This window comes from Ylistrum balloti, unplaced genomic scaffold, assembly GCF_031769215.1.
Source record: "Ylistrum balloti isolate Yb309-2 unplaced genomic scaffold, AGI_CSIRO_Ybal_v1 Utg369874, whole genome shotgun sequence".
Taxonomy (NCBI): Eukaryota; Metazoa; Mollusca; class Bivalvia; order Pectinida; family Pectinidae; genus Ylistrum; species Ylistrum balloti.
In genome coordinates, this window is record NW_026782015.1 from 1712676 (window position 1) to 1737957 (window position 25282).

Genomic DNA, 25282 nt, shown 5'->3' on the forward strand with positions numbered 1-25282 from the left:
CAGGAAATTGTGACTCGAGTAGGTATACACTTCAATTCCGATAAACGAATTTGGCGTTAATATGTATTTTGGAATAATAAGGGGAGAATGTCGTCTCATATAGACTATTTAGGTGATGTCAATTGTTATTTAGTATATTTTTGTATCCTAATTGAGTGATATAATTTTTATATGATAAAGATTACAATTATTTTATTTCATATCCAACCCCGTCTGCGTCACATTTCCAGGGTCAGCTCAACGGATAAACTACTGCGCAATTTTGACGCCCATCCTATTTGGCGATAGGAGTAGGTCCGCGTTTACTCCGCAATGGAGGCATTGTAGTTCAGATTTAGTCATATAAACGAATAATTTCTTTCTTAAATCATAAAATTAGTCTATTCTGTAACTATTGAAAGTGATAAATGAGGACACAAGGATTCACAATGAGCATAAGAAGTATTTTCTAAGATGGGGCCAAACACCATGCCATGCTCTTGAGAAAACCGGAGTCGCTGACTACACTGTTACACATCAAATTACTTAAAAGTTAGGATAACATCTATCATAATTTTTGGAACGTGATAATTCCATAATATTTTAGAATTCAGAATAGAATGTCGCAGGCTGTCATAAAGCCACATACAGGATACTGGACTCACAAAAATTAAAGCGTAAGTGCGCTGGACTTCTCAAAAAGATAAAACCACCAAGTGATTTACTTGAATAAGGTGGTATATATATATGTAATGTGATTTTTTTTCTCACTGTTTTAAACAATCTTTGAAGTGAAATTTGTATTTCCAGCAGAAATGGACGCAGGTATAGTATAAGATTTGCCACGAACCTTGTCTTGGTACTAGTCAATATTGTGCCCATATTATCAGACATTCGGGTAGGATGCAATACTATTTGTTACTTTATATGTGAGTAGTTAATATCCATTTCTCATAATCTGTCATAATTTGTTCTTTCATTACTGGAATATGAAGCAACTACCATTTAGAGTAAGCGTTCATTGTTTTGGGCAAAATGGCCGCCGCATGTTGACTAGAGTTTACAATATTGGGGGTCAAGGACGTTTCGACTCGAGTAAACAGAGCTCGGTCAAAAACGTGACTTGATGATGTGCCGAGTACAATATGTTGAAATCATGATATTGTTGAATATTTTAATCGATACAAATGTGACAATTTGATACAAATGTTTGTACTGTAGTGCAGCTGTTAAGGTTGTTGCCGCATCCAATGCAAGGGCACAATGATTATCTAAACTCCCGAAATTGGAACATGTGTTTTGTTTCACACGTCATTTCATACAATGTTTTTTTTTTTGGTAATAATATATATAGTTTGCCAAAATTGCGATTAAAACAACATTTATTAAATATTTAATTTCATATCCTACATGATCATTTCATATACATATATTTTGGCGGGTTGAAATCTGGAAAAAAATTGGTTATAATAGGCCTAGTGATTAATTGAAAAGGTTGGTTTTTATAAATGTGTAAAAAAAATCATTTTTGTAATAACTGAAATTGTTCTGAATGTCATGCTGTAGTTAGGTGAGGCAATAAATGCTTGGATATTTTTTAACAAAATAGGGACTAATTGCAAAAACACCAGAACCTGAGCCCAATACTCCTGATTGAGCTTGGGTTATTTTTATCATTATTTGTAAATATCTATAACCAAACTTCACAAGTGAAAAGTGTGTAAGATTTTGTTAATTCCAAACTTCTTACACTATAAAGAAATTTAATTTCAAAATGCAGAAATGAAAAGTGATGTAAAAGATGTTGACATTCTAAAAACATGACATACTTTTAAGGTATTGTGTGAAATAATATTTGTTTCTTCCTACAGTTGTCTGTGCCAGTTGAAATTGGGAAAACATAGTCATGTTTTCTTTAAAATATGGAAGATATTGGTCATTTTCTCTTCATGTTGGTAAAATAACATTTTTGGAGAATAAAGCATGATTGAATATAGTGGTTACCTCCCTTTACATATTTATTTCATGTAATAATTTGTTAACATTTAAATGTATTAAACAGACTTAACAGTGATTAGGATAATGAATAATTGATGCTTTTCCTGCTACATCATTAACAGTGATTAGATTTTTACTGCTACATCAGCTTCAGGGACTACATACTACTGATAAACCCCACTTGTTTTAATTTTTTTTAAACTTTAAGAAAAAAAAATAGTTTGCTGACAGTAATTACATACATGACAAATTGTTTTTGGTTCTTAAAGTTTGACCTTAATTGAAATTTAGTCGGCTGCTATTGATTGATTCTTATGAAATATACATGTTCTAATTCATATTTGTGACATGCATTGTATACATATCGGAAATGTTAATTTCTGTATGTAATATTGACTGGACAGTTTTGTGTTTGTGACTGTATATGTAGATATTGTAATACCTTGATGTATAGGTATTTTTATCTTTTGGCAAAATATATGTATAGTTATATGTTGCAAATATATTGAGAGGCTGTAATGAGAGGTCATAAAAAGGGTATGCCATGTTAAGTTTGATTATCGAGGAACTCTCATGTCAGGTTTGAATTTTCCCTGGGTATGTCTATCTATTAATAAATTGTATGAGTGACTGGTATATCAACCACAGTACACGATGTCTTCATATGCTGTTAACTAGTGTGACCTATCATAACTTTGGGTACACTCTATTATAATGATTTATCGAAGTACCTCAGCCTTAAACATTAGCAACAACTCCCTATCAGAAGATATTTTGGGGGACACCATAAAATTTCGTTCTGCTCTGATGAATACTTTAAGATCAGAATAAAAACATATCATTTACACAGTAAGTCATGTCACTTGCCCGACTGGCTGAAAGAGTCGATGCAATTTCTGGAATTAATTTCTTTCTTATGATGAAATATGCTGCTAGGAAGATTTTGTATTTTAACTTTTAAACAAAATATGTGTTCTGTTGCAATCAATTCATTTGGCTACCAAAAGCAATACATTTTATAAGGCAGATCTGCTAATTACTAACAGAAATGAAATAGAAAAAAAGGACATATATTTTTTTGTTTTGCTTTAATAAAAAAAAGCTGAGCAAATGAGTTAATTGTAGAATTTGTGTGCAAACACTGAATAGACATACAGAAGCTTTTACTCAGGAGAATACGGAACTAACAAAATTACTTTAAACTAAGACAAGTAAAGTGGCAAATCTTTAATATGAAAAATGTAAGTATATAGTGTTCATACATTCATAGAATTATATGATTTGAACTGCTGTGTATTGTGTGATATTTTTAATTATCCTAGATTATAAAGTTGTTTATGTGTAAATATTTAGAATTTTCCCCATCTTTTTATTTGAATGTTTAATATCATTTAAAAACACAATTGGTGAATTTGAAAACAGGAAATTCATTCAATTTTTAGGAAATAATGATTTATTATTGCCAAATAGTTTTGGTATATACTAAAAATTCCATTTGAAGGTAATTCTGACTGATGTCGGTGCCATTCTATAAAGAGAAATTGTTACTGTCCATGAAATGTTGTTTTTGCAATCATATAGATGTGATAAATATCAATGCCGCTATATTTGGGTAGTACTCAATTATCAGTGATTTTTGTAGGATTTTTTCAGGTGAGTCAGAACACCCTAATAAATTTTTTTTAATTAGTCTCAATACTAAGGGATAGAGTGGGTTGTCAAATTTTGAGTGAGTCCTACAAGAGAAACATGAGCCCAGGACTCCAATATGTCAATATTACTTTATGTAGATGAGATATTTTGTATACCATTGTCGCAGTGATCTCGTTATAGTGGTATTATTTGAGAATTTTGATTAAGCATTTTTAGGTTGATCTCCAAAAATTCATTCCATTATATCAATGATTTGCAAGTGGATGATTGCCACTAAGGTCATGGATGAAATGTAGGTAATGCCTTCTTGACATCTAAAAAGTAATTTTATTGTGAAGATTGCCTGTGGTAACAGCTGTTGTAAAAAGTTTACTTGAGAAATGTATAGCAACAGGAAGTTTTATTCAATGTTTAGAAAATCTGTATATTTTGTTTTTATGCTTTTTGACTGACATTTGGTTTTCTGTTTCCTCTCTTTTCAGATTGTGCCACTAGGGAAAGTGAGCCGTTGTATGTTGTTGAGTCTGTACCTCGGGGGTTTGACCAGATATCCCAACAATTACACTTCCAAGATTACCTGATTTTGGATGATATCTTTAAATCTTGACAATGGTAATAACTTCTAAGATCAAATCAAATATGTAATACAAAGAACAATAGAAACTACTTTTGTTACTTTGTGTGAAAATAAAGATTAACACATATAAGTCAATACTAACTGTCTGTCATACTGGATCAGTATAAATCCAAGTTATATGGCTGGAGTACAAACATTGTTAATACCAAATGTTGAATGTGTAATATTTTATCTGTTTAGTGACACCTACATAATGTATTTCTACACAAAAAGTTGAATTAACAAAAAAAAAAATATATATATATATAAACACATCAATAGGTTATTTAGTATGCATATTAGGGTATCGCCTATAATTGAAAGCTGTGTTAGAGGAATTTGTTAGGATAATTGACATTGATTAAACAGAATTTACTACTTTGTATTCAGAAACACAGATGAAATACAAATTTCCATTTGATAAAAGTTTCTTCCTGTTATTAAAGATAATATGCAATCTTAGATATCGTATCGTTTAGGTGAGTCAATATTTTTGACAAGGGAATACATTATATAACATTCACAACTGATGGTAGCACTGCTTTCACACCAGGAAGTTGTGTCATACGTTGGTATACATGGAGATGTAAATTGTGTTTAGGGAGGGGTGTGTATGGAATGAGGTTGCCATTTTAAGAAAGGTCAGTGTTTGAGGAATAAGACTGCAGTCTAGTTAGGCAAATGAACTGAATGGATGGATGTTTGAGGATTGAGTATGCAGGCTAAGGTTAGGCAAATAGGGTATGTGTTGAAGACAGATTTCAGTTATGTGAGTGGGGATGCATGATAAAGGATTGAAGTAATAATGGTTATCAAACCAGCTGATTGTGGTCACAGTCATCATGTGGCTTTTAGGGGGGAATGAATGATTCTGTTGTTAAAAGTCATTGGGGAAAAGGTGCTTTTAAAACTGACATCCTTCAGTTTGTTTTGTTTAAACAAAGTTTAGTGGCTTAGTGAACTTGTTTTGAAGGGATACTTGGTGTACTAATTCTGCATAGGGTTAACTGGGGATTAAACCATCTAAAGAATTAACAAAAATGTTGACATAAAATTCCCAGTTTTAAAACTACAAAAAAACCCTGAAGATATGCTGCCAAATGACAACCTTGGGGAAGGAATTGTTAGAGTACAAAGAGATGTTACCTGGACTCAAGCCTGTGGTAAGAAACAAATGTGAATTCAGGTTGAAGTAGTATGACCAGTTATGTCAATATAACACATCACCTTGACTGAAACTACTCTCTTTACCAAAGAACATGGCTGGACCTGTCGTTACACGCTGTCATCAGTCATCAGCCTTGACACGCGATGTGATCAGGAAGTTCAGGACAATGAAGCTGAATCAGGATGATGGTCATCAGTGGTGTTAAAAAAAACCGGAACACCTGCATAGGTGATCAAAGACAGTTGATAAAGACTTGACAGTTTTGGTTGCCATTTCCTGACCACAGGAGCTTGAGATTGCCATGAATGGAATAATATCCTTCTTGCCCATGGCCAGACCATGCAACTTCTGATTCCTCTGCTGATGAAAAATAATTCCGTTGATGATGGTGAAAGAAGTGTCTGCATAAAGGAGCTTCATATATGCAGAGGTTGGAAGAAAGCTACTATTGTGTCAAGGTTGTTTGTGTAATGAGAGTACTGATTCACAGAATACCATAACATTATGTCTTGAATTGCCGTTTAGATTATCATGAGAGTGGTTTTAGATTAGAAAAAGTTTATATGTACTCTGTTCTGATCAATGCATGTTAAAATGCACTTGCTACTTTTTAACAGCACTTCCCCTGTTTTCTCCACTTTCGTCTTTTGTCAGTACACTTTCCTGCTTATCTGTATGTAACCTATCTGTCCTTTCCCTATTTAATCACTGTCACTGTCTATTGCCTTTTTGTTACTTCTTGCTTTCCTCCTCTGATCTGTACACATAATATTTCACTATTTATTACATTACAATGCTTGGTAAAAAGCTTGCCTCTGCTTTTGACCACCACCTGTACCTTGGTTTTGGAGGGGTAGCAATAATAAGACCATCAGGTTTAGGATAACAGCACTGTTAAGATGAGGTTTTTATTTGTTTATAAGCCTCACTTTTGACCTGATTATAGACACTGCCCCTGCCCCACTTTTTAGGGCTTATTGCCAGATAAAAACAATGAAATGTGACTACTACCAATAAGAAATCTTTAGCATGTGGTGCCCTTCTTCCTCATCTGTTTCACTCAATCTCCACAACACACTTACTTACTATCAACTTTCTCTTTTTTGGGTAAGCAACCATATTTGCTTTTAATACCAGGAGAATTCCATGAAATTCAATACACCTCCCTCCCCCTTCTACACAAAACACTGACCAGTGAAAGAAAGATTACCCACTAAATGATTTCCCCCTCTATGAAAGTTAACATACACATGATGTTGCACAATATCTACAGGTGGCATTTTTTTTACATTGTTTAAATAAACTTAGGAAAATGTAAAAATCTCTTTGTAGGGGTGGGAGTGGAGAGGATGGTACGGCAGTCAGAATCACTGGGATAATCCTTGGGAAAGGGTGCCGAATTCTGTATCTCTCTCTTTTAAGGTTTTTTTTTGTCTGGGGAACACATCCATGTTAAAGTCGGATGTTAAAATGAGAAAATTGCTGCTGAAGAAATAACTATCATTTTGCTCTTTCATTGATTTGTCTTGCCACCTGTCGCTCCTTCCTTTAGAACTAAAGTGTTATTTGGTCTGTTTGTTTTGCTGCAGACTGTCATATTGTGTTTGAATACTCAAAATTTGTCTACCACCACAAAAACAACAATTTTGGAATGCTGACTGAAATGTTGTTGAAACAAGAATTGGAAAAAGATAATAAGACATTGCTATCCAGTAGTGATAGTTGCATGAAGTAGTTGATTCAAAGTCAATCCAGTCCATAATTTCTGAAGAAAATGAAAAGTATACATGTGAATATATAGATCTGATTAAATCCACACACAGTACAGTAACTAGGGTACAGGGAAAGAGCAAGAAAGTTATGAGATTGGCAAATACATGGTATGACAATCGTGGGTAGGGAAAGTGAGATGAATCCCGTGTATAGCAGACAGAGAAGGGGAGAAAGTGATTTATTCTGTATATATACACTGAAAATTGGAATGGGTGACATGCTTCTTAATTCTACTGCAATATAGAGGGATGGGTACTAACGTGTTATCAATATCACTGATGTAGGTGTAAGAAATGTCATGCCTACATCACTGGTTTTATTCATACAAAGATACCTGTATATGCCCATCCCTCTTTATTGTAGTAGTAATCGGGTTCATAAAAGGAGCAATGACATCTACATAAAGGATTAAATATTGCTATGATGGAAGGGCAGTATCTATACCTGAAAAGGTACTATGGTTTATAGGATTAGACCTTGCAGTAAAACATACAAGTATTTTACTGTTGAAGTATAGGAGGGGATGCTATCAAGCTTGATTTCTCCATGAAAAAATATTAAGTTGGGAACTTTCAGGAATGTGCTATTTTAGAGTAAAGGTGAAAGGGTAAACTTAAAGGACAAGGTGAAATCCAATATATTGACACCGAGATACAGAAAGGGTAATCTCTGTAAATAAAGGATTTTTCCTCCACCAAGGGAAATGGGGATGATCAGTAAATAATGATGCTCTTAAGAGGTAGATAACTCTCTATTTGAGAAAAGAGGTCATAGTCTTGAAATAAAGGGGAGACAACTCTCATTCAAAGAAAAAGGTGACATGAAAATTAGTTAAGGGGAAGAACTAAACATTTGGGGAAATTGCCATATTCAAGAAATGAAGGGAAAGGCTTTTTATTCTATTAATAAATCAAATTTATAGAAAAGATGTTAGAATAACAAGAAGGCATTGATCCTCCATTCAAGAAAGCATATTCAATCTAAACCTGAAATAAAGGGAATGATAACATTCAGTAAAACAACAGGGTAGTGATGAAATACCTTTCTGATGATTGTTCTTTTTATGAGAAGTGGGTGTGTTTGGAGAAGGGTTACATTCTTAAAATGGAATATCTAGAGAGAAAGTAGTTGTAAATGATATAATGTGCAATAGGAGGTGAAGGAGACATGTATATGGATGTAGGGAGGGGAAAGATGGGATTTATCAAACTCTTACTATGTGGCATATTTTCTCCTTATCCAATTTGGCATTTAAATGTGAGATGATTAAATAATGATGATTGTGTCAAAATTCAAAGAAAAACATTTTTGCAATGCATGAAAAAGGGTGACATTCCATATACAGACCCAAAGATAAAATATCTATAGGAAAGATGGTTACTTTAGAGGTCTTTGGCAATGGATTCTCTACAATAAAAGTGGATACTTTAGGGGTCATGGGAGATGAACTTGCTATAGGGAAAGTGGATACTCCATAGGTCTTCTGAGATTGATTATCTATTGGGATGGTGGATACTCTAGAGGTCTTGTTGATTAATTCTCTATTGGCAATCTGAGATAAATTCTCTATAGGCTAGGTAGATACATGGAAAGTGGATACTGTAAGGGTCATCATGGGAGATGAATTCTAAAAATGGAAAGTGGATACTCTGTAGGTCATCTGAGATGAATTCTCTTAAGGGATGATGGACACTATAGGTCTATGGAGACTAATTCTCTATAGGGAAGGTGGATACAGGGAAAGTGGATACTCTTGGGGAGATGGGAGATGAATTCTAAAAAGGGAAAGTGGATACTCTGTTGTAGGTCTTCTGAGATGAATTCTCTATAGGGATGATGGACACTATAGGTATATGGAGACTAATTCTCTATAGGGAAGGTGGATACAGGGAAAGTGGATACTCTTGGGGTCATGGGAGATGAATTCTAAAAAGGGAAAGTGGATACTCTATAGGTCTTCTGAGATTAATTCTCTGTAGGGTAGGTTGATACAGGGAAAGTGGATACTCTAGAGGTCATGGGAGGTCAATTCTCTATAGGGAAGGTGGATACTTGAGGAGGCCTTGGGTGATGAATTCTCTATTAGGAAGATGGATAAGGGAAAAGTGGATACTATAGAGGTCATGGGAGATGAATTCTCGGAAGATGGATACTCTAGAGGTCTTGGGAGAGGGGTAACAGGTTAACATTCTGTTACATATGCACTGTAATTGTGAAGGATATGGGATTTACTGTATGTTTTGCGGAGATTAGGGAGGTATAACATGTATACTAGGGTTGATATGCAATGTATAAAGTTTAAAGGATTTGGGGAAAGTTTGGCATTTAGTGATAAAAGCATAAAGGGATGAATATAATGGTGTCTTGGAAATGATGCAAATTGAAACCTGTTTATGAAGCATGTTTAGTAACATTCTCTAAATCAAAGATATCTGACGTGGCATTTTACATAAATGATTTGAGGACAACTTATATAAAGGATTCTAGAAAGGGCAGCATTTTGATATTTCATACGAAGGGTTTACCATTATGGGATGGACATCATTGTATGTGGAGAGAGTATAGTTTGAGGGTGGCTTCTTATAAACTAAGTACCTTGGGGGGTGGGGGGGACAAGTATGGCATTATTTGTAGACAACATGAACATAAGAACTGTTGCACAAGATAAATAATTTAAGGATGGACAGCATGATATACATGATAGGGAGATTAGCAGTACAAGTTAGAGGGAAGGTGAAAAGTCTTCAGAGTAAGAATATAGGGACAGATCATTTATGAGTGGGAAAATAAATGGCATTTATAAGGGTATATAGAGAGAAGAGGGGAAATGGGCATTCTGTGTAAAAGCTATAGAGAAGGGATGTTATTTTGCATACAAAATATATTGTAGGAGTAACATTTTAAAAGGACACAGGAGTTGTTTACATGTAGGTCATATAAAGACATGCATGTTAATTTACCTAAAGCATTTCGGGGATTGATGGTGTGGCATTACATATACGACTGGGAACTGAAGTCACTATCTACTAAAGGTCATGTGAAGTTTAATGGGAGCAGAATGATGTGAGGATGATTGTATGAAAACCATTGAAAATTTACCCATGAAAGCCATTGAGATGTTGTATGCAAGAAATAAAGAATTTATTCTGTATATTTGTGTTTTGTATTTTATATAAGGAAGGGGCATCATCACATATATTTTGATTTGTAACTGATAACAGAAATAAATGTTCAATTTCATTTGAAGGGAGAACATTTCATGAGGATGGCACAATTAAATTAAAAATTGTCATTTTTATTATGATGGCTATTCAGATAAATATTTACAAAATTTCAAACAACTAAAAAAAATTGTTAAGGTACATTTGATTTTATTAGGGAGGGGTGGGGGACTGGGAAGATCGTGATCTATCATAACTGATGGTAAACAAGCTGTCCGTGTACATCCCAACAGAAGTTGGTAATATCATTCTTGAATAATAAGTGGAATATTTGCAAGAAAAGAAAATGCAAAGTATTCATGCAGCTCTAAGAAACCTTGAGACCATGCTATAAACATGTATAGAAATTTGATTGTTTGGGTGGAGTACACATTAATGTATTAAATAAATCATACACAGAACATTAATACATAAGTGTAATTATCACTGTGTAAATTATTGTTTGCATTGTGTGTAAAGTCAATGGTGTGCAGGTGCTGTGTGTGAATGATCAGTAATGTGCAGGTGCTGTGTGAGTATGATCAATAATGTGCAGATGCTCTGTTTGAATGATCAATAATGTGCAGGTGCTGTGTGTATGATCAATAAGGTGCAGGTGCTCTGTATGATAAATAATGTGCAGGTGTTTTGTATGTGATCAATAATGTGCAGGTACTCTGTGTGCATGATAAACGATGTGCAGGTGCTCTGTGTGTATAATCAATAATGTTGAGGTTCTCCATTTTGTTGATGTTCTCCATGAGTATGATTTGTGTTCTGTGTAATGTGCAGGTTTCATGTGTGTGTGATCATACAGCCGTGTATATGATCTATAGTTTGTGCAAGTGTTTTTTGTGTAAAATCAATGTAGTGCTAAAAATCATTGTATAACATTTGAGGATTGAAAAATTAAGTTTACTAGAGGACATTGAGTCCCAAACTAGAGCAGTAAATGACTGATATTCTTGTATATATTTGTTTATTCTTGGAAAATAAGAATTCATATGGCAGTTCTCTATTAACAGTCTTTATTTGTTTTGCAGCCTCCAATTGACCCACACCAGCTGCTGAAGGCACTGAGTTCCTTGCTGACACAAAGTGGGGCAATAAAAGGGCCTACTGAATCAACTCGCATATGCAGGTGTGTATGTGTGTAGTGTACAAAAAGCTAAAAAAAGTGTATAACAAAAGATGATATAGCACGCTAACGGAAAGTGGAAATGAGCTCAGTTGTCAAATTTAACAGTACTTTTTCAACAATTTACCAACTGATGTTGATAAAAATTAGCTGCAAGAAAGGAACTGTGTTGATTTTCAAGTTTGATTATTGTATTTTTCTCTTTGTCAGTTTAATGCGAGATGTGACCAAACTAGCCAGTAAATGTGTGTACATCAATATTCTGCGGGCGACAGAGACCCAAGATGTCCTGGAGAAGTAAGTCTTTAAGTTCTGTTTATAGGTGTTTAGTGGCAGGATGTAAAAGAGAAACCCAAAATCATTTGATAGTTCCATACAACCTGTCATAGAGGCCCTGTCTGTTGTATACTAGCAATATATTATATGATGTACAACTGGTGCTGCCAAACCCTTTTTGTCTCTGAAAAAAATAGGTTTGTTGGGTAGATATTATTCTTCAGTTGCTGAAATGAGTATTTATCATTTCTAAAGGAGTTTATTTACTTGTACTGTAGGTTCATAGATGTTGGAGGATGGGACATCCTTAATGTGTGGCTGGAGGACAGCAAAAACACTGAGAACACTCCAATCCTAGTAGAGCTCCTCAAGGTGTACCAACAGCTTCCCATTACTGTTGAACTCCTTAAGAAGAATGGTGCTGCCAAGACCATCAAACAATTCCGCAAATCAGAGGATGAAAGTAAGAACCCGTTTTGGATAAAAAAACAACTCATCTCAAAATGATCCCAATTTCCAATTTTTTCTCTTTCCAGTTTCTTTACTTTTAACTTATTTTGTTATTTCATTTATTTTTGATGATATGTAGCTTTCACTAACTGTTGTAGCTGCTGTTGATTCTAAAATCATATTAATATATCTTAATTAACCTCTTATGTGATTATTTCAATTAAAAGAGATTTATGATTGATAAATTGCGTAGACATTTGCTTGTTGTAGTAAACATATTTTGTAGTAGATCACATTTTTATGTTTTTGAAAGATACCGATATTCTGTTTGAGTACTTTCAGATTTTTGGTTGATAGAATCTTTATGTAAAGCTACATGAACAGTACTGGGATATGACTGGCTAACATAATATTTGTATTTTCAGTGTTGAAGTCTCTGTCGTCAGAAATTGTTGAGAAATGGATGAACAAAATTCGAGAGAACAGTAATAATAAAGAAGCTGGAGAAGCCAATGGTAGGTCAACATACTAGAAACTACAGAGAGTAGACCATTTCTTAAATTATCTCAAAAGAGTAAGCTAGTGGAATCAGGCATACTGAAAGGACTCAATGTTCATGTGAGATATGATTGGCACTTGGAACTACAGAGAGTAGATCATTTCTTAAATTATTTTACTGTTTAAAAGTGTAAGCTAGTAGAATCAGGAAGGCATACTGAAAGAACTCATTGTCTGTGTGAGATATGAAGCAACATAGCTATACCTGTTTAAATGTAGGAGGGCTTTTAAGAAATGTGCAACTTGTTGTTTCAGAAAAAGATAAAAAGAAAAAGAAGAAGAGTGAAAAAAGTGATAAAAGTGAAAAAAGTGAAAAAAGTGACAAAAGTGATAGAAAAGAAAAAGATAGTGAAAAAGACAAACAGAAAGAGAAAGACAAGCATAAACATGTGTCATCATCTCACCATCATCATCACCACCACCATCACCGCGTTAAAGAGGAGAAAGCAGAGTCAAGTCCGCAAGAAAAGTCAGATTCAGTCAGTGTGGACAACCTTAGTACAAACACTGCCACAGGGACAGTCACACCGGGAAATGGACTTAAAATACACATCAAACTGAAGCGCAATGACCAGACTGTTAAACCACCGGAGCAGAAGAGACCTTCTACTGTGAAACGACCTCCTGTCAAACCGCGTTCTAGTGGTATGTCTCAGCTGTATTGATAAAAAGGAATCAATATTAACAAAAGCAAGATAAAATTAACACAGTGTTAATGAAATGACTATATTGAGAATACATTGACAGCCCTAATAGTGCAAAATATCACAACAATTTGACCTCTGATAATCCCCTTACTGGTGATCACTAAGATGATATTTCAGTTGAATTTATATACACCTTGTCATATTATTACAGAAAAATCAGCTAGATGTATCTTAATCTTAAATTTAAACATTCTTAGAACTGTTTACTTTTAAACAATATCCCTTTATTACTGATTGTACAACCTCAGAAAATGGCATTATGGCCATTGTACAGAGGCTGAACATGCATGCCATGATATTTTTGTGTCAGAGAGGTGCAAAAAAATATTAGCATTAGCATAGTTTATTACATGTAAAATATCAATTTATTGAATTTCAAAATAAGCAGTAGGATAACTGTCCAAGCAGTTACCGCTTGAACGACTACTGTATAAATAGAGAAAACATGCTACGAAGCATGATGTTTAACATTGCACAAACAACAGGCCTATCGAAGTTCTGACAACTCACTTCCCCCTCTCCAAACATTGAAGTGTGTGGAGCATTCACATTCGCTTCTTATGTCTATGTACCAACCTGTATTCAGATCAATACCATTCATTATGGACGTGGCATAATCACATGATTGAATCACCTTTCAGGTTTAGTCCCATTACTCTGATAAGTGAAATGGCAGAGAATATGAAGCTGTCAGTTGTGGATATAGGAGCTTTTTAGAGTCTATGTCTCTAATAACTCATCATTCAATAAAATTCAAAGTCATTTCTAGGTCAGCGTTAATTAAATTATATATTTACAAATATGTCTGAAGATGTGAGTTCATGAATTATAGTACTAATGAAATATAAGTGATTTACAGTAGCAAGGAATTCAGTCTTTTGTTTGAAGGAAGTCTGAGCAATTATGCTGATATTTAAAATATAGTTGTGTTGTTTTTTAATAAATATTTAGTTTTGTGACTCCTGCTTTATATGGTTATCTGATTACATAACTGGCCACATTGTGAAGGTTTCCAGGTTGTGATTTTGTAATGTTACAGGTGTGATAGAGGACAGTGGACCAGTAGCACCTCCAAAGAAAAAAGTATCCACATTGTCCGACAACAAACCTGTAATCAAAAGACCAGGGTAAGTACCCACCACAAGTAGTGTCAGACAACACACCTGTAATCAAAAGACCAGGGTAAGTACCCACCACAAGTAGTGTCAGACAACAAACCTGTAATCAAAAGACCAGGGTAAGTACCCACCACAAGTAGTGTCAGACAACACACCTGTAATCAAAAGACCAGGGTAAGTACTACCACAAGTAGTGTCAGACAACAAACCTGTAGTCAAAAGACCAGGGTAAGTACCCACCACAAGTAGTGTCAGACAACAAACCTGTAATCAAAAGACCAGGGTAAGTACCCACCACAAGCAGTGTCCGACAACACACCTGTAATCAAAAGGCCAGGGTAAGTACTACCACAAGCTGTGTCCGACAACACACCTGTAATCAAAAGGCCAGGGTAAGTACACACACAGGCTGTAACAAACAACAAAGTTATACCAAAGGACCAGGGTAAGTATCTACACAGGTCATGACAGACAACAGACCTGTAATCAAAAGATTGCAGAAGCCCAATTTTGATAAGATATAAGCATTGCACATCAGAATTTTTGAAGAATCAACACACACCAATTTAACTGCACACTCACAGTCAATTTCTTTCAGAAATTGGCATTGCACATGAGTAGTTTAAAGGACCAACACACCAGATTTCTTCTGTATAATCAAAGTCAGGTCTTACTGATGGATCTTAGATAGAAGCAGATGATAATTATGATTCTGATAATTATAGTAAACTAATCAATGTCTGTTTACTTCTAGATCTGATCAAAAGATTAAAGAGGAACCACCATGGAAGAAATCTCGCCTACATCTGACAACATCCTCACTCCCTTCCAACTCACCGACAGAAAAATCTCCAACATTGGTGTCGCCAGGAGACATACATAATCAAATCAAATTCCCTTTCCAGAAATCAATCAAATGTAAGCTTACAGGGTGGTATGATAAGATTGAATATAATAGCTTTAATTCTATGCTGTCTTTATTTTCTCATTCAGAAGCAAAAATGGAAGCTATTTGTAAGATTAACATCAACAACATATACATAATGAAATGATAATGAAGTGTTATGCATTTTTGTTATACACTATATCAGGCAGTTTTTTTTGTTTTGTGACTGTGTGTTTTGTACAATTAGATACTCTGACAAATTAATTTGCAAATCTGGACTGACTGTTTGGATGATTGGTGCCATAATACTTACATTCAGATTCTGTTTGATTCTTACAGCCGAAATGCATGAAGACAATAGTTTTATAAATGATATCATACGACCAGTAGGAAGGATAAAAAGGAAGCCTCGCCCAGGGGTCAATGGAACCACACCCACTAAAACTACAACTTCAAGCACACCCACCACACCCCCATCACCTGTATCACCTACCACTGCCCTCAAGTCTAGTCTACCGTCTGTACCCTCGGTAAGTGTAAGATACAATACAGTCAGGTCAGTTTGTAATCAGTTAATAGTTTGCTCAAGACATCCATTTACTGTGACATGAAAATATAAAATTAATCCTATGTTACTTTGTTGTGTAGTTTTACAAGGAAACTCTAGAAACCAGTGAAACCAATGGAACTAGTCCAACTGAGACAAGAAGCCCTTCCCCAACAGAAAAAATGGACACCACAGAAGCCAAAGAAATCAATGACAATAATATGGAGACTGATAACAGAGGTAAGTACACACAGAATCCAACACAATCTTTTTGAGACCATTAGATTACAGCAAAAACTGTAGAATTGCCAACTTGATTTGGATTTGTAAAAAAGTTGTTAAAGCAGCTAATTTTCACTTAGATAAAAATTCAATATTTAATATTTACAAAACAGAAACATCAATTGTCTCCTTCTTTATCGATAGTAAGATCAGATATGAAACTGATAAAAACAGTGATTCTTGATTTTTAACATTTATTATGATATGCATACACAACTTTTAACAATTTTTTTCATTATCATCCAGAAGCCAATGTTGAAAAAGAGGCAGACAACAACACTGAGAAGCCAGCTGTGGACAATTTTGGGGAGAGCTTACAATCATCTGAGACCACCACAAGGAAAAAGAAGAAGAAGAGGCTGACTGTATCCTGGGCAGAAGAAAGCAAACTTCACCAATATCATTATTTTGAAATGGATGAAACAGAGAGAGGTACGAGTCTGCCAGAATTAATTCTTTAATGTGTCCAACTTAAAGTTTATACATAAAAGTTGATTTTTATAAATTTTAAAAGCATTTCCATAAGTACATTTTGAATACAAGAATTTTTGTTTTTAATTTTGCAGAAAATGTCAACAAACCAAAAGAGAATTTTGATGAACTGAAGAAACATGAGATGATGATGGACAGAAGGGTAAGTGATTTGTTGCCATGTACTCTCACCCTAATTTTGGTTGATGATTTTAGAAGGGCAAAATGATTTTTAAATTTTCAAAGAAAATTTTGTTTAGGGTATTCAAAAAGATTTATGAATGGTTCATGGTTACTAATTATTATCTGTTTGGCTTATTTTGCTTGTTGAGTATGGCTCAGATAATAGACATATTACTTTTTGAGGTCTCTGAATATTTTAAATATACTTCTTTCCTTTTTAAGGTGGCAGAGACTGCTAAAAGATTCACGAACGACAACATGCAAGAAGCTATTCCAGTAAGTATCATTACTTGATTTTGAATCTAGCTTTAACAATCTTGAATCCATTATATATTATAGTTGATAAAAAAAGGAATTTATTATCTGTCTTATAGAACATATTGAAACATAATTGAGCTCATCTTGCATATTAGACAAAATTTCTTTAGCATATCATGACATTAGAGTTCACAGATGGGCCTGTATGTAAGGGAAGGAATTTGAAACACCAGATATCCAAGTTCTCTACTGTGATTAAAAAGTTTGAGCTTGATTTCACCAGGTGTCCAACTACAATGTGTAAACTTACCTGTGGCATGAGTGTCTTATAATTGTAGTCAACTTGCACCAGCAGTCTATCGATCATAGTTTGATGATAAATCTCTGATGTCTTGCTACTAAGATACAACTATTTGTAGTCGTTAGAGTTCCCAAGTTAAATAAGGAGACCACAATTTTATATTCCCTATCAACGAAGAAAAGAATATAGGAAAGTTTTTTGGGAATAATGACAATAATTGTTGGTTACTTCTGTGTTGCAGTGGAGAATTCCTTTCTTAATATCTGGCCTGCCCCCACCTCCATCTGAGAGAGGTTCGCAGAGTCTGGAAAAAGATATACAGAAGGAGCGAGAAGGTGTTGTCTTACAGGCACTTTTCTTCAACAAGGAGATGTGAGTATTCCTTATTTGTAGACCTTCATTTGTAATATATTTCATTGAAAGTATTAAACTATTGATGTAATGCATCGCCTAGTTATTGGGACCTTTTATGTTACTTTGGTAACACAAAATTCTTAATGAATCAGTGAATATTAATGTACATTTGTATTTTCATGATCTTCTTTTACAGGCTCCCTGATGGACCAAGTGAACCAGATGTGGAATCTGTGGAGCCTTCAGATCCGAAGTTCATCCCACTGGAAGATGTAAGGAAATTTTCCATTATAATTCAGTACCTTATTGTAGTAGTGAAATAAGTTGATTGAACAGAAAATAGATCTATAGATCTAGTTTGTATTCATTTATCATACACATTGATATATTGAGTTGTTTCAAAAAATTGGTCTGACTGTAAGTGCAGTATTCTAAGTTACTCAGAAGATTCAGGTGAAAAATTGATGGGAAGCTTTGTCTAACATTTCTGTGTTGTGTTGTACCTAGGAGACATCAGGTAGTGAAGAGTTTACATACAGTTATGATAATCCTGGCCAAAAGACCACCCAAGAAGTTCAGGCACCTTTCCAGCTGCCTCCAGACGTGGCTAACATGCTGGCTAACTTCCACCAACAAGCTGCCAATGCACAGACACCAATGGATCCTAATAATCCAGTGTTAGCCAATGTCCAGAATCTTCTGACTTCCATATCGGTAAGGCAACAGAAAAATATATAAAATGTATAGTGAACATGTTTCAAAAACAAAGTTTTAGCAGTGAATCATTTCTAACTTATGAAATGCCTGTTAGAAGAACAATTGTGATCTAAATGTGTACTTTCTGTGTTCTACAGGGTGAAACCAAAGATCCCAGTAAGGCAGAGGCAGCATTGGAGCAGTTAAAGAGTGTCCTCAACAACCCAAGTGAGTAGCACAGTCAAAAGTCAATGGTAACTTTTTGAGCGAGAAAGAAAAGAGGCAGAGCAGAGTTTTATTTTGTTTTATGTTATTTAATTTGGTTTAAGTCTCCGTAGATAAAGATTTTTGAGTAGAAAACTAGAGAGCACAGCACTTTTTTTGTTTTTTTTTTAGGTCTAAGTCAGTAGATGTGTTTTTTTAGTTTTGCTGTTGTTATGAGACTGCTCAGAGTATTTTTCTGCTGTTAAAAATATCCAATTTTTTTAAAAAGCCGACAATTCACATAAGTTTTGTTGTTGTAGGTGTGATGCCTGAAAACCTTGGTATGGGAATGTCAATGAGTGGAATGCCACCACGTTTAGGTCTATTGGGAAATGCCCCACCAGGCTTTCCTATAGGTATGGGAGGACCCCCAGGAGCTCCAAGATTTCCTCCTCCAGGTAAGTCAAGGTCATTCGCAATGTTTCTATATAATAAAACTAAATTTTTTGTTCAGATATTTTGCATAAGTCTTGATTCACGGTAACCATTTCAATATTTTGATGTGTGTTTCAGGACCAGGCATGAATGGTCCACACTTAGGCCCCGGGGATCATGATGATTGGGGCGAGAATATGGTTGGAGGTCCCCGTCCTGGTATGAGGGGACGTGGCCGGCCAGGCATTCCAATGAGAGGTGGAAGGATGCCAGGACCACCTGGACCAGACTTTGGACCAATGGGGCCAGAATTTTGTGGAACAGATGTACCACCTCCTGGATTCATGGGACCAAGAGGGGGCCCTCGTGGAAGGGGCATGCGAGGGGGCCGTATGAGAGGAGGTATGTTAAAAAAACAAAAAAGTGATATAAAAATAACTTGCAATTTTATATAAAATTGAAATTATTTGAATTGACGAAGAAGATATGTTCATTGAATATTATATATCTTTTCAGGTCGACCAGATCTGCCAGTGTGTCGGCACTATGCTGCAGGAGGATGTCGTAGGGGAGCTACATGTATGTTCTTACATCCTGGTCCTCCAGTATAGCATCAATAGAACTTAGTGTGTACATAAGACTTATCTTCCAATTTATTGAGCGAATGCCTGGCAGGAATGCATGGAGATAGTGTGAACATAAAACTTCTCTTCCAATTATTGAACGAGTGTTTGGCAGTGATATCTAAAGAATACATGACAGAGATGCTTGGAGATAATGTGTACATAAGACTTCTTATTGAACGAATGCCTGGAAAGGATACTGAGAAAACAAGACAGTGTGTACCAAAGACTTCTCTTCCAATGAATGCATGGATTAATATGTGGATCTGCCTGTCAGGAATACATGTGATATCAGTGACAGATTGAATACCTGATGGAAGTTAAATGTGACATGTGCAGGAAAAGTGTGTAGGTGTGTGTTGTATCATGCAGACAATTACAGTTTGATCTCCACATGGACTTCACATTGCTGCAGTCATTGAATGTCTGCATGCTAGTGGTTATATGATACAAGTTCTGTGATTTAACAGTGCTAAACTACAAGTACAAATACTGACACTAATGGAATCAGCGGTGCAGAATCATTCCTTTGAATGGTCAAAGAGTGTTTTCCAATGAAAAATTACCCATCGAGGACTTCATCTGAAGTAATAGATTAGATGCATTGTATATTATAGGTGGGCAAGTGAGTGGTGAGAGTTATCAAGTGAATCCCTAGATTTTATTCATGTACTTGCCAAATAATTATTGTACATATATGATATCTCAGGAATGTATAAAGTATTGCTTTATTGATAAAAGCCATGATTATAATCATTATGCTAATCTTTAAGAACAAAATAGTGTGATATATATAGATACAAGCTGATGTAGATATACATACATATACAGTATACCTTGAGATAGCAAACTTCCAGTTAAATTATCAGAGAGTTTTTGTCTCCCTAGACAGTATGGCTCAAACCTCATAGTAAACAAAAATTATTTGTCTATTTTATATGCAGTATTACAAGTTAAACTTATACTGGACAGCAAGCACAGTCCGAGGAAAGTATGTTGTCTGCTTGATTTGCAACATTATTATTTTTGTTTTGGATAAAGTGAAATCTTCTGTGTGCTCAGCGTTAGACTTCATCCTTTTGGCAAAAGGTGACTTTATTATAAAATGACATTTCAGATCAATTGAAGAGTCAAAAAATAAAAAAAGAACTTGTAGTTTTCCTGTAGGTTTGACACAATTACATAGAAAAAGAATATTACTAACATATGTGTTATTGATTAATTAATCTTGGTATGGTGCCAATCTCCTTAACCACATGGGTTTTAGATTTCTTAATATCACTTTGAACAGCAAACCTGAAATTTAAGGAAAGGGTATCTGCAATTTTAAGATAGTTTGTGTCTGAAATAAACAGTATTGAACTCTTTGTCATGTAGTCTTGACATCAGACTTCAAGTTATTGAACAATCTAAATTGATACATTCTGCAATTTGAAGGTAGTTTGTATCTAAAATAAACAGTATTGAACTCATGTCTTGTAGTCTTGACATTGGACTTCAAGTTTTTTAACCATCTAATTTGATACATTCGTTGATATTTCAAAATAGTTTTATATTGTGCAGGTCAAACAACTTTCAAGCAACTGTTGTTATGTTGACTGCATTCTTGGTAATATTTTGTACTTCAAGTCCCAATTTTTTCCTTTTTGAGCAGGATTTTTAAGTATATGTATTGAGCACTTCACAACACTTAGTGAAACTTGTTACTATGCCATCAGACAAGTAATACATCCAGCTGTTACGGAAAGCTGTGATCAATAGATCAAATTCATTCTAGTTTCATGTTTGATTCACTGCTGGAACGTTGGTGATTTGTTCAGTAATTTGATGAACTAGACATTGCAAGGTATGTGAATTAAGGACGTTGAAAATTTTACATTGATGACCAAAAATAATCTACAATAGTATCTGGTATTCTTGTATCAAGTTGATATCATTTCAAAACACATCTATTTCTTGTTCATCTGGTGTTATGTGATAAAATAATTTTGTGTTATGTGAAATGAAAGATCAGGTTGTACAAATTTGTAAATGGAGATGTCAAAATGAAGAGAATGTATACCCATGTGTGTGCTGTGATGATATAAAAGTGTGTGGGTGTGCATGCCAATGAGGGAGGGTGTGTGTGTTTGATTAAACTTGTAGTATAATTGACTTTATAATTGATAATGAGAAAGAAGAATGATTGACAATAGAGTATATAAGCTAGAAATTGTAAATTAACATCCCTGAGTAGGGATAAAGAAAATGTGTTCCATATAATGGACAAATGTATGTAAAGTTGTACACAGGGAGGGATCTTCTCTTGTGCTACACAACCTTGTCAGCTTACAGTGTCAAACATGTTCAACTTTATACACAAGTTTCATCATTTGATGGAATAAAACCTATTTTATAAAAACAAGTCTCTTGTTGTATTTATTCTCATCAGAACTAGGGCTCAAGAACAGGTCTCGTATGTATTCCTGTCAGAAGTACGGCCAAAGAACAAGTCTCTCTTTGTCTGACTTCTTGTCAGAATTTATGCCGAAGAACAATCTCTCGTATGTATTCCTGTCAGAACTACAGCCAAAGAAATATTTTGTTATTATATTTTGAGCTTCAGAGAAAAGATTTGTTGTCTCTGTGACCAGCGATTTTAAAAATTGAAAGACAAATGAACTTGACTAATTTAAAGAGATTTGTATTTACAGCCGTCTACACTTTACTGAACTGTTTGGCCAATACCAGTTTGCTAATACAGATTGACTAGGTAAAAGTCTACACTTTACTGACAGACTGTTTGGCCAATACCAGTTTACACTGTACAGATTGATAGGTCTACACTATCTGACTGACTGTTTGGCCAATACCAGGGATCAACTGTACAAAGGGGCTAATTACTGACAGAGTTTGGCCAATACCAGTTTTGTACAGATTGACTAAGTGAGCTCACTCCAGTCTACACTATACTGACAGACTGTTTGGCCAATACCAGTTTACTACACTGTACAGATTGACTAGGTGGGCTAACTCCAGTCTACACTATACTGACAGACTGTTTGGCCAATACCAGTTTACTACACTGTACAGATTGACTAGGTGGGCTAACTCCAGTCTACACTATACTGACAGACTGTTTGGCCAATACCAGTTTACACTGTACAGATTGACTAGGTGGGCTCACTCCAGTATACAATCAATCTAGACAATTCGGGTGTGCCGATTCCAGTTTACAATCCTTATAGAAAATCTAGATGTGCTGATTCTAATTCTACATAAATCTTAGGAACTATTGTGCCCTGTTCATATCATTTTAAGGTTAAAATATGTTAATTATATCATCTTTAATAAAACTGGTGTATCATCATACTAAGAAAGACAAAAACACAATATTAGTGTATAAAATGACATTTATTAAATATAAAGTGATTCTGTCCAAGAATTTATCCAAAAATAGCATATAAAGATCACAGAGTTATACAACAAAAAATCCCTTGGAAGGTCACAGCATATATATATATCATCAGCAGTGTTTAAGATGGTCTGAGATGTCAGAAATTTCTAGTTTTGATAACATTAGATGATGGACTTTCCAAAAGAATTAGTAAAGAGCATCATATACTTGATAATAAAACATTGTAGATCTCCAATTCTGCTCTATTCATCTGTATCATTGTTTAGGTATGATCTACACTTCGGAGAAATTTACAGAATGCCATTAAGCCCAGCTTAACATTAAAGACGCCTTGTTGTGAGACAACCACATAATCACAATTATAAATATTCTATCTTTACAAGTAATTCTTCTTTATCATTAATCAATGTGCTCTATTTTATTTGCTCTGCAAATCATTAAATCACCATGTTTTTGCATTTTAGTCGGCTACGCCCTTGTGGTTTGGAAGAACTTATGCAGGTCTCCATTATCACAGATCAGGAATGTCAAGCATACAGAAGTTCATAAATACATGTTCATTAGTCTTCAGAAAGAAACCAACTCTAAAAGGTACACAGAAAAGTTACACAGAACTTGTTGTGCCCTGTTTCATCATATTCACAGCATTGATTCAGCAGTTACTTTAGCACGTTTATAGTGACCTGAGGTTAATGTTAAAACACATTTCAGCAGTAATACCAGAGATAATACTGGTTAATTAATACTGAGGAATGAAAAATGCTCTGTCAGCAGTTTCATACAGTAAAGTGAACAGTGAGACACACAAAACATGTGTCTATCATTATTACATCTATGGACGGAGTAATGATGTATGATGTAAATAACTTTGAGACACACAAAATATGTCTCTATCATTATCATATATATGGAATGAATAAAAAGGTATGACGTAAATTGCATTGAGACACACAACACATGTCTCTACCATTACTATATCTATGGACGGAATACAGAATTATGATGTAAATAACGACGAGACACACAAAATGTGTATCTATCATTACCACATCTATGGACAGAATACATATTACAGACAATACCAGACACATCAACTCACAAGTGTCCACATTATTTATAATCAATCTAACATACTGGAAAATGTACAAAATAATTACCAAGTTAAGATTCTACTAATAATACTTCACCACAGCTTTATTTAGCAGTTCTGGTTCCATCTATGTAATTCATTAAAGGAAGTTCTCAGACAGAACTATACACACGACCTTAGTTAAATTAATATTTCCTGGTTTCTGACACAATTACGATGGAGGAGATGAATATTTTTTGGATGTTTGGGAAAATGACTCCACCTCTGATGATAAATGGCAAGGGTATTTATTTGTCTTTCTTCTTTTTAGATTTACTGCTTCCCTTGGAGGCCTGAGACTCGGGACGTTTCTTCTCCTCTTTGGTATCAGGTGGATCCTTCGGAGTCGTTGGTGTAGGAGTGACGGCCGTCTTTGTTGGGGAGACTGATGCTACTCTGCTTTCTGATCCCTCAGCTTGTTCATATTTCATCAGTTTTTTCTCCAAATCACGAAGTTTCTCCTCAGCAGTTGCTAGATCAGTTTCAGCAGCGGCTGCCCGCTCCTCAGCTCTCTGGGCACGCTCTTCTGTATCTCTGTAACACATTGACAATGATTCTCTTGTACACAATAGTACACAACAGCTACACATACTTGTAGTAGCAAGCTTATCACACAATAGCTACAAATACCTGTAGTAGCAAGTTAAATTATCACACAATATTTAAAAAAAACACTAGCAGTAAGCTTATCAAACAATATCCCTAAAATCGCAGGCAGATTCTACGGACTTTTGGTGAAGTGACTCTGGACTAATAACTTACATGAGTTGATTTTGTAGTGAATCCATGGCAGTAAGAGCCTGAAAGGCCTTGTGTGTGTCTGGGGCATCAACTGTCCTCACTGCTGGTGCTGGTTCTTTTGGGGGTACAGGCTGACAAGAG

The 25282-nt window shown here is 34.9% G+C and overlaps 2 protein-coding genes across 2 annotated transcripts in view; one reads left to right on the forward strand and one right to left on the reverse strand.

Moving 5' to 3' along the window:
- Positions 1-330: 330 nt before the first annotated feature.
- Positions 331-22258, forward strand: LOC132546028 (serine/threonine-protein phosphatase 1 regulatory subunit 10-like). The gene is made up of 21 exons (XM_060209723.1): positions 331-656; positions 4113-4242; positions 11431-11528; positions 11736-11822; positions 12080-12264; positions 12677-12766; positions 13065-13454; positions 14556-14643; positions 15389-15552; positions 15860-16050; positions 16169-16307; positions 16596-16781; positions 16916-16983; positions 17226-17279; positions 17804-17934; positions 18113-18188; positions 18424-18630; positions 18771-18840; positions 19137-19274; positions 19390-19653; positions 19768-22258. Exons 2-21 carry the CDS (start codon positions 4240-4242, stop codon positions 19860-19862), a joined length of 2724 nt encoding a protein of 907 aa, XP_060065706.1. The 5' UTR covers positions 331-656; positions 4113-4239; the 3' UTR covers positions 19863-22258.
- A 2154-nt stretch (positions 22259-24412) lies between these two features.
- LOC132546110 (axonemal dynein light chain domain-containing protein 1-like) overlaps positions 24413-25282 on the reverse strand; it is a 30503-nt gene continuing 29633 nt past the window's right edge. The window contains exons 26-27 of the mRNA XM_060209807.1: positions 25163-25272; positions 24413-24934 (exon numbers count right to left, since the gene is read on the reverse strand). Of these exons, the coding sequence (XP_060065790.1) occupies positions 24649-24934; positions 25163-25272 (396 nt within the window). The 3' untranslated portion in view covers positions 24413-24648. The remainder of the gene's footprint in view (positions 24935-25162; positions 25273-25282) is intronic.